The sequence below is a fragment of the Brassica rapa genome, chromosome A09 (genome assembly GCF_000309985.2).
Source record: "Brassica rapa cultivar Chiifu-401-42 chromosome A09, CAAS_Brap_v3.01, whole genome shotgun sequence".
Taxonomy (NCBI): domain Eukaryota; kingdom Viridiplantae; phylum Streptophyta; class Magnoliopsida; order Brassicales; family Brassicaceae; genus Brassica; species Brassica rapa.
Window position 1 is genome coordinate 6,066,821 of NC_024803.2, and position 10,592 is coordinate 6,077,412.

A 10,592-nucleotide genomic window follows, 5' to 3' on the forward strand; every position below is an offset into this window, starting at 1 on the left:
TCTCTTAATTAGTCCATTTTGGTCATTAAAATAAAATAGCCTTAAAAAATATCAACATACCTCTTTTTATTTTTATTTTTTTAATATTTACTTTTTTATTTTTTTTAATTTGAAATTCTATCTTCAAAACTCCATATTTTAACTCTAAGCTCTATGTCTAAATTAGTTACCCATAGATATAAATGTATATTTACCATTTAATAAAAAAATATTGGTCATTTTTTTTCTTTAAATGCTATTTTATGAAAATAAACTAAAAAACTTATTCTATAAAATATTTCTTTAATAATTTGATAAAACACGGATAAGCAAATAGAAAAAGTTTGGATTACATATCACTATGTCAGTAAAGAGGGAAAAGATAAACCGCTTTGTAGATATTAGAGCAGTTCCAATAGAAGTTTCTAAATTAATATCTAATTTATAGTTACAAAAAAAAGTCAAAAGTGTCAGAACTGGTTCTAAACATCTTGAGAACCTTTGAAATGTTGTTTTTGTAAATGTTACCTTTTAACTGGTTTATGCAGAAAAACAAAATTTAATTTCGTTACATAATAAATTTATTTTAGAATATTATTATTATTAGGTGTCAGAGATACTCAACAATTAGCTAAAAAAAACCACAAAGAAGTTGGAAATTAAGTAAATATACATGATATGACAAGTTGTGTGTAACAAAGATACTATGGTGTGGGATTTAAGGTATTGAGTTAATTACGAAAAAGTTGTGTATATGAGATGCAATTTCACTACTGCTTTTTGGTACTTAACCGTTAATGGTGCCCTAATAAGTATCCGACAATGAAAAACACAAGTACTCTGATCGCCTTCTCCGATTATCACTGAAAGCTCTTCCTAAGTGATCCCAAATCGACCTAGCACATGTATCCCTATTCCTCTTTTGCTAAAGCATCACCTGAAATAACTAAAACACTTCAAACTCGTTGGATTGATAAAATCTAAGATTTACTAGTGGAATAAAAAGTGGAAAATCTTCAGACATCTTCAAAGAAGACCTCAAATATATTTTTATAATCTTAAACTGATCCGATCCATCTCAATTCTCACTAAAAATAAATTTACATTCTCCTGAAATTTACATCGGCTAGTGAAGATTTATTCTAAAAAGTTGATTTTTCTATAAAGTTGATTCATATAATATGAAGAGTTCTGCATTTATTAATCTATACTTTCTCTTTATTTCTTTTGCTTCTGCACCTCATTCAAATTTTATTGACTTAAAATTGTGGACTCAAATTTACACCTCCAACGATATTGTCGTTGCATCATTACTCATATTTAAAGCTACACAATACAATTTTGTAGGAAATCATGTACTCCCTCCGTTTTTTAATATAAGTCGTTTTAGAGAATTTTTTTTGTTTCAAATTATATGTCGTTTTCGGTTTTCTATGTAAAATTTATTAATAATTAATGTTGTATGACCAATGGTAATATATCTTCTATTTTTCTATTGGTTGAATTGTGGTTAGGTAAATAATTAATGATGTTTTTGTTTAGAAAATATAAAAAATTAATGGTTTTCTTAATCTACGTGCATAGCTGTAAAACGACTTATATAAAAAAACGGAGAGAGTACTTATAAATCATTCTATATGTAAACATATTGTGTTTTTTTAAAGTAGTTTATTCGCTCTCAAAATAATGTAAAATAGATAAGGAGCTGTAAAGAACTTCCCTACAAAGCACATTTATTCCGTGGAGTTTCCTCTCATAATTTCAAAAAAACAAAACAAAAATTCATTGAAATAGGAATACATGCAAATAGCATGATGACAAGATCAGAAAAAGGAAAAACACTTGTTTCTAATCCAAGCTAACATTCTACCAACACACAAGTTGATCAAACGCCCAATACGCAAGAGGAAACCAACTTGATAAAAACAAAATGAAACGAGCCACATAACACGGCCGGGTAACATAAAACGAAGATGTTAGTGTAACTTTTTCTTTGTTTCGTTGTTCTCGCAGGCTTGAGAATTTGAAGAGATTATCATTTGATGTAAGCCAAATAATAAGTAGTACGTAGACGAAGGAGCTCACAAAAAAATGGCAAATGAGAGAGCAGAGCAATACCAAGGGAAGACCACCGGGTTCGTCACCATAACTTGCCTTGTTGCGGCCATTGGTGGATGCATGTTTGGATATGACGTCGGAGTCGCAGGTACTAGTAAAAAATTAGTGCTCAAGTGTCTTAAACGACTCAAAGTAGGCATGGGCGTTAAAGAACAAATCAGTGTTTTTATTTTGCTTTTTACGAACTAACTTCTTAGGCCACATTCAGGCTTCATATATATATATATATGCAGCTATATTAGATCTATTATGGATCTGATTTATTTTGAGTTCGCTTAATAATAATAATAATAATTTGGATCCTGGTATTTTCAGATATCATATCAAAATAAACATGAAATTAAATATTTAAGATACTTATTTAGATTTCAAATACTCATTTCGGATACTAATTTGAATCTTTGATAGAATTTTTCAGGTCTTTTTGAGAATATTTGGTTTTTGGGTTTTTCATTGTATCCATTCCAATTTTGTTAATAATACTTTGAGTTCGTATATATATATATTATACCATTCATCAAAATTCTGATTTTTCTGGTTGGTGTTCAATTTGGGTTTGGGTTTTTTTCTTTCCATGTTTCAAATTTTGAGTCCCACCTGATTTTCATTTTATACCAACCTACCAATCACTAAAAGATCCATTCGGCTATCTCGGAGTTTTTGGGTTTGGATCTTGAGTCACTCAATTGGCTGTACTTTACAGGTGGTGTCACATCGACGGATGACTTCCTCAGAGAGTTTTTCTCCAACGTGTATGCCAAAAGGAGAAACGCTCACGAAAATAACTATTGCAAGTTCAACGATCAAGGACTTGCCGCCTTCAACTCATCACTCTACATTGCTGGTTTGGTTGCCACACTTGTGGCCGCACCAATCACTAAAAAATATGGACGTCGTGTAAGCATCATATGCGCTGGGATCTTCTTCCTAGTTGGAGCTGCTGTGAATGCTGGATCAGTGAACCTCTCCATGCTTCTCCTCGGACGGATTATGCTTGGCTTTGGCGTTGGATTTGAATCCCAGGTTATGTGAGAGAATTAAATGTGTAAAAATAAAATAAAATAAATGTGTAACGAAAAAAAAACACAGAATCTTAATTACCTGACTAGACAAAATCTCTCTCTCTCTCTTTTTTTTATTACAGGCAGTTCCTGTATACTTATCAGAGGTGTCACCAGCCCATATAAGAGGTGCTCTCAGCGTTTTGTTTCAGTTGGCAACAACTCTTGGGATCTTTTCAGCCAACATGATCAGTTACGTGACGCAGAAGCTTAGTCCCTGGGGATGGAGGCTGGCTCTTGGTACAGCCGCTTTTCCAGCTCTGCTCATGTCTCTCGGAGGCTACTTCCTTCCCGAGACTCCCAACAGCTTGATCCAAAGAGGGTTGACTGAAAAAGGCCGACATGTCCTCGAGAAGCTAAGGGGAACTAGTAACGTCGACGCCGAGTTTCAAGATCTGATAGACGCCAGCCTCTTGGCAAACTCCATCAAGCATCCTTTCAGAGAGATTCTGGAGAAACGCCACAGGCCTCAGCTTGTCATGGCGGTTCTCATGCCTATGTTTCAGATTCTTACCGGCGTGAACTGCATTCTCTTTTACGCACCTGTTATGTTCCTCACGATGGGATTTGGTGAAAACTCTTTGCTCTACTCGGGAGTTCTATTAGGATTTGTCCTTGTTCTTTCAACTTTTGTTTCTATCGGGTTAGTGGACAAGCTAGGACGACGACCTCTGCTCTTAAGCGGCGGATTACAAATGATCACCTGCCAGGTAAGAAGATCATCAACCTTTTTTATTTACTGACCCTACAATCATCACCGATTCACCAATGCAACTCATGTTTGGAGGCAGATCATAGTCTCGGCGATCTTGGGATTGAAACTTGGAGACAACCAAGAGCTGTCAAAAGGATACTCCATCATGTTGGTCATCTTCTTTTCACTCTTTGTTCTCGGATACGGATGGTCATGGGGTCCTCTCGGCTACACTGTACCGAGTGAAGTGTTTCCCTTGGCCATCCGTTCCGCAGGGCAGAGTATCACCGTTGCTGTCAATCTCCTCTTCACCTTCATCGTGGCTCAGGCATTTCTTTACCTCCTATGTGCACTCAAGTTTGGTATCTTTCTTTTATTTGCTTGTTGCGTTTCTGTGATGACCATCTTTGTCTACTTCATGTTGCCTGAGACCAAAGGAGTGCCAATTGAAGAAATGTCACTCATTTGGACCGAACATTGGTTCTGGAAGAAAATGTTGCCTGAAAACTAGCTATAAGACCAGCCATGCACAAAGCACTAAAGCAGTTTGCCTAGAACTACTGTAAGGAAAACCATTTCCATCTAACCTAATAATTGATTATGTCCAAATGTTTTCAAATTCATTACAGCTTCTGCTGCATTACTAATAACTTTTGCATATTTTGCCTCAAAAATGTATATATCTTTTTATCATTGTTCTAAAAAGTATATTTTTCCCGCACACGGTTTAGTTTGTATTTGATAATCTAATCAGGCACGTATGTATTTGATAGAATGCTGTATTCTATTTGTTCATCTAACAGCATTTGCGTGAATATTCAACTACCGTAAAACCTTGATAAAGTTGTGTTCTATCTCTTAAACCATTTAGTAAACAAAAGGGAAAATGGCATTCCGGTTAGCCGGATAATTCTCAAACTTCCGGAGATACCACCGGTGAGTTTCTCCAGCTGCTAATGTCAGATTCCCAACCTACAAAGAAAGGACAAAAATAAAATTTCTCTGAATCCAAACAAAACATTTCATTAGTAATCTTGACAAATAAGGAAAGTGCACCATACCACGAAACCAAAGAGTAGCCAGATGGTTACATCTGTTCCTCCACTCGCAATCAGCAAACCCGCATATAAAACCTTATATTACACAGAGCATCATATACCATTTAGTGAAGACAAGAAAAAAAGAACATGAAGATGTCTACTAGGGGGAAGAGGTATTATTACGATTTCTGCCAAGTAATGTGGACTAGAGACGATCTCAAACCAATCTCCATGTGGTATTATGTACTCTTTCACTTGGCTAGGACTTTCTCGAAGCGAGCCCTGCAGTAACATTTTTTGTAATAATCTCTCATGATCTAAACACACATACACCCGCAGTTCGATGCCTTAAATTGTAAGAAATAAGTGCCTGCTATTAGTCGGTTGACCTAAGTCGCCGAATCCCACGGTTATCAAAAACAAAAAAAACACATACAAACAATGAGACCAAAATGTTAAAGAAAACATACGAGAATTGCGTGACAGCGTCGTTGATGTAACCATCCCCACATAAAAACGGCTGCACCAATCAACTGGCACCATCCGAGCTTAATCAAAGGGCTTAAAGAAGATAATAAATCAAACTCTGGGGTAAAGGTATGGCTTTTTCCAAAGAATGTTACCACCTCTGGAGCTATATTGACGCAGAGTGATAAAGGCGCAGCTGTATAGAAACTAAAAAAGCTCAAATTAAAACTCAATCAAAACTATTAAGACAATAGTTTTTTTTACTGAGAGACTTACAACAATCCAGCGAGGTAGCCAAGGATGCTCATCCGAGCAGAAGGGCTATACTTGAAGACATAGAATGACTCCATAAGGCGTCTCAGAACTTGGGTCTCCATCAGGACAAGTAGAAACACTGCTCGCCACACTTTGGACAAATGGAACTCGTCAGACGTCAAAGGGGTCATTTTGAAAGCGTACATCCACGTGGCAGCGAGCAGAAGAGTCGTCCACGCCACACCGAGAACATAGAAGTGAGCAAAGTGTTTCTGAGGAAGTGTCCACTTCTGCATTGTTTCAAAACAAGAAACTGAAACAGAACACATGTGAAACTAAAAAGCTGAGATCCCAAACTAAAGTAGCAATTGTTTGGTTCTGTAACTGAAACATGAGTTTCAATCGGATTAACAAGGAAGGTAACTGAATAAAGTGACAAGCTTTGATGAATACCTGAGAAGACGAGGAGGGCTGGAGAATCTTGCCTCTCCTGGCGAAACCCAAAACGAGTTGGTGAAAAGATGTCAGCTTTGAATTGGGTATCGAAGCGATCAACATAGGAAGTATAGCAGCGATCCAAGCAACTCTAACCAACCAAACTATCCCCAATTCCATTCTCTTCTTCTTCTTCTTCTTGAGAGTGAGAACCAGTTGTGAAGTCACTTTGTTTGGTCCTTTCGATCACAATCCACGTGTGGGAATGGATCACTGTGTTGATTGGGTTTTTGTGATCTCACTAATTATGGTGATGATTGGTTTGCCGGCCCGTTATGACCAGTACGTCAGCGTTTACATCGTTTGATAAAACCAGATCTGAAAAGGAGTATAAACCCGAATCAAAACTTGTCACAATACCAGAATGGATCAAAAAAATTTAATACCGGAAGAACCAAACCAAAACGTCTCTGAACCTAAATATTTCGGATACCTTAAAATATCTGTATCATAATTATATATTTAAATATATTATTATTTTTAGATAAAATATGCAAAATTTCCAAAATTCCTGAAAATATCAAAAATTATCCAAAATAACAAAAAATAAATAACTAAAATAGCAAAAATACTTAAAACATCTAAAAATTCCTAACGTTTTTCATCCAATGTTTTTTTAGTTTTAGATATGTTATCATACAACATTCAAATTTATATGCTGTGTTTTTATTTTTTAAATTTTGAAGATTTTTATTGATATTTAAATTTAAAATTTTAACATAATTGAAATGTATACTCTAAATCTGGACCGAAAGGATCCCGAACCAACATTTATAAATATCTAAATGGGTTTGAAATCTCTAACTCCAAAAATTTAAAATTCCAAAATAAACCGAAACAAACCTGAATGAATACACGAATCTACATCCCTACCAAAAAATCTTTGAAGGTATTATGCTTTTACATTATTTTTTGTACCACTAATCATGTTTACTTTCATTAGAGACATTTTCCCAAATACCTAAAGTATGAAGTTTCATTACAGAAACAAAAAAACTATTGTTATAAACAACAACTAGATTTGGACCCGCACAACCGTGCGGGTATTAATTTTCATGTTTATATATATATATTACATAATTAGAATATATTTTTAAAGTTACTTATATATTTAAATGTTTATATATAACTATCTTAAATATAACAATTTGATAGTTTTCATGCTGTAAGTTAATTGATTATTTCAAATCATCACATATATTTGGTATTTTTTATTATACATATTTTAAAATTATTTTTTATTCAATTATTATGATCCTGATCCGTAATTCAAAGTGATAGATTTCCTTTATAAGTATTTTTATGTTTATTCATTTAAGATAATAACTATATATATATAAAAGTTTAAGATAAGTTAATTTTATACATGAATTATCTAATTTACTAATGTTAACCCGTTCTACCAACATATAATATTTCTAGCATAAATTTTTAATGTTTGTCAAAATAAAATATATTAATTTATCAATTTAAAATAATTTTATCATATTTAGTTAAATACAATTTTTTATTTTAAAATGATAGATATAACTATAAAATAGTAAAATTTGATATAATGTTTTTTATTTTATAAAACATAACTGATTATTTGTATAATAAAATTAATATATAATAATATATATATATTAATGTATAATAACATTAATTTTATTACTAATTACAAAATTAGAGAAAATATTTATATACAATTTTTGATAATTAAGGTATTGTTATAACGTTTTTCAACACATTTGTTAAGAAAATTAAATATTTATATTTATATTTTAAATTAAAAGATATCAAATTATATTATGATTTCAGCAGTTAAAAGATTATATATTAGCATTAAGGAAATACATTTACTATAAATTTTAAATGATGATTCAAATAAAAATATCACATGAATCAAGGAGAGTTTGTTAACCAATTCGAGTTTTTAGGAGTCGATGTTATATTAGGAATGATATTATTAATCCATATTATTAGTAATAAATGAATGATAACTGATTTTTAGGGAGGGTCAAATTTTTTAAAAATCATACATGAATCAAAGTTGTGACTTATGTTTTAATATATAAGATTAGTATATATTATAATATATATGTGTTTATCAATTTTTAAAACATAATAAGCTTACTGTATATTTTTTTTCATTGAATAGATTGTTTCATACTTTCACATGTATTTGTATCTTCTTCTATATGTATATATATATATATTTTCGGATTATTATTTCATTATTAAAATCATAACTATATATATAAAGATTAGTAAAATATTATTTTATTGTTATATTCAAAGATATTGTAATATTTCACAAATTTAGAAAGTTTTTAAGAAATTAAAATTTTCGTTTCAAAGATTTATATTATCGAGTAAATAATTAAACATTTATTTTTTTGTTTAGTTTTTAAAATAAACTATATAGTTTAAAATTTGTTTTTATTGGTTTAATGTATTAAAGATTAATCATTGTTAGATAATATGATTTTTGTTATTTAACAAAAAAATCTTTATAATTTTAAAAGTTAACTTCGAAAAATATTTAAATATTTAGCATATAGAGGTATAATATTACAACATTAAATTATATTTATTTTATTTATACTATATATAAATCCAATGGATCATCTATTGTTTAAATTTAATTATTGATAGCCCAATAAAATTTTTTTGTAGACCCAAAATTTAAATGATAGAATTAGATATTAAATGTAACATAACTTTCTAGGAATATGTCCATTAAGTCCATTTTTTAAAAAATCACACATGAATCAAGGTTGTGACTTCTCTTTTAATATATAAGACTAGATTTCCACCCGCACAACCGTGCGGGTATATATTTTCACATTTATATATATATATATAGATATTTGTTTTACATAATTATTATATATTTTTAATATTACTCACATATTTAAATGTTTGTATAATTATGCCAAATATAATAATTTTATAGTTTTTATGCTGTAAATTAAAATCATCACATATATATGTTGCTTATTATATATTTGTCTTATTGAATTTACTTTTGATTACTAAACTAAATTTTTTAATGCATGAAACAACATATATGAAAACAATTTTGTATTTAATTTATTATAATCATGATCCGTACGTAATTCAAATCGCTAGATTTTTTTAGTAATTTTTTAATGTTTATTAATTTTATATAATAAATTACTGTATATTAAAAAGTTTAAGATAAGTTAAATTTTTATACATGTATTATATAGTTTACTAATATTAACCCGTTCTACCAACATATTATATTTTTAGCATAAATATTTTATATTTATGAAAATAAAATATGTTAACTTATCAATTTAAAATAATTTTATCATATTTTATTCAATATAACATTTTTATTTTAAAATGATAGATATTGTTATAAAATTGATAAAATAGGATATAATTTTATTCTTTTAGTAACATTTCATTACTTATTACAAAATTAGTTGAAAATATTTATATTCAATGTATGACAATTAAGATCGTATTATAATCTTTTTCAAGAGATTTGTTAGAATTTTAATTTTTTTTAAAAAAATTAAAAGATATAAAAGATATCTTATATATTAAAAGCTATCTTTCCAACAGGAGCTCTTTTTACAAACATGGATCATCTTTTTTGGAGAATTTCTCCGCAGCTAGATGATCATCAGTTTGCATGGATTCTATGGTATATCTGGAAAGGAAGGAATAATAAAGTTTTTAGTAACCTTGATATGGATCCAAGGGAGACGATTAAACTGGCATAAACAGAGTCCACACTATGGGCTGAGGCGCAGATAGTGAAGGAACAGAGAGCAGGGCCACATGTAGAGGGTTTGGCAGCACCGTTAAACCAAGGAAGATGGTGTTTCACAGATGGGTCCTGGAAGGAGGATAGCGGTTTCTCTGGTCAAGGGTGGTTTAGTACTTTAGAAGGTTTTGAGGGTTTGATGGGAGCAAGGAATGTTAGGGCTAGTCTATCTCCTCTACATGCGGAGATGGAAGCATTACTTTGGGCAATGGAGTGTATGAGGAACTTACGACAATTTCAGGTTACATTTGCAACGGATTGTTCTCAATTGGTGAAGATGGTTTCGGAACCAGAAGAATGGCCAGCTTTTGCAAGTTATTTAGATGATATTAAAGTCCTGAAAGAGAGTTTTTCCCGCTCAGAGATTGTCCATGTGCCAAGAACGCAAAATACAAAGGCGGATAGCCTAGCACGTAGTGTCAGGAAGCAGCCGTCTTTCGTCGTTCACATGGATCGACATCTCCCAGTTTGGTTCACAGAGTCTGTATGAGTCTGTTTATGCTGATGACAAAAAAAAAAAAATTAAAACAGAAGTCACAATTTTGATTCATGTGTGATTTTTTTAAACAATAATTAGATTTAAACAATAAATGATCCATTAGATTTATATATAGTATAAATTAAATTAAATAGATATAATTTAATGTTGTAATACTATACCTATATGTTAATTATTTAAATCTTTGTCGATGTTAACT

General features: G+C 31.1%; 2 protein-coding genes across 4 annotated transcripts; one reads left to right on the top strand and one right to left on the bottom strand.

Annotated features, from left to right (window-relative positions):
* Window positions 1-6: 6 nt before the first annotated feature.
* Window positions 7-4,573, top strand: LOC103837770 (sugar transport protein 7). Its single transcript, XM_009114142.3, has 4 exons — window positions 7-2,185; window positions 2,801-3,120; window positions 3,242-3,868; window positions 3,950-4,573. The coding sequence occupies exons 1-4, from the start codon at window positions 2,071-2,073 to the stop codon at window positions 4,361-4,363; spliced, it is 1,476 nt and encodes a 491-aa protein (XP_009112390.1). The 5' UTR covers window positions 7-2,070; the 3' UTR covers window positions 4,364-4,573.
* A 42-nt stretch (window positions 4,574-4,615) lies between these two features.
* Window positions 4,616-7,051, bottom strand: LOC103837771 (polyprenol reductase 2). 3 transcript variants are annotated; one of them, XM_009114144.3, is made up of 7 exons: window positions 6,069-7,051; window positions 5,637-5,905; window positions 5,519-5,567; window positions 5,363-5,425; window positions 5,076-5,174; window positions 4,914-4,985; window positions 4,616-4,824 (listed from the first exon to the last, which is right to left on the bottom strand). In XM_009114144.3, exons 1-7 carry the CDS (start codon window positions 6,228-6,230, stop codon window positions 4,720-4,722), a joined length of 819 nt encoding a protein of 272 aa, XP_009112392.1. In that variant the 5' UTR covers window positions 6,231-7,051; the 3' UTR covers window positions 4,616-4,719. The 3 variants fall into 3 exon arrangements, with proteins under 3 accessions (XP_009112392.1, XP_009112391.1, XP_018509660.1); XM_009114143.3 differs by having other exon boundaries at window positions 5,363-5,567; window positions 6,069-6,609; XM_018654144.2 differs by having other exon boundaries at window positions 5,363-5,567; window positions 5,637-5,928; window positions 6,069-6,408.
* Between the last annotated feature and the right edge of the window lie 3,541 nt (window positions 7,052-10,592).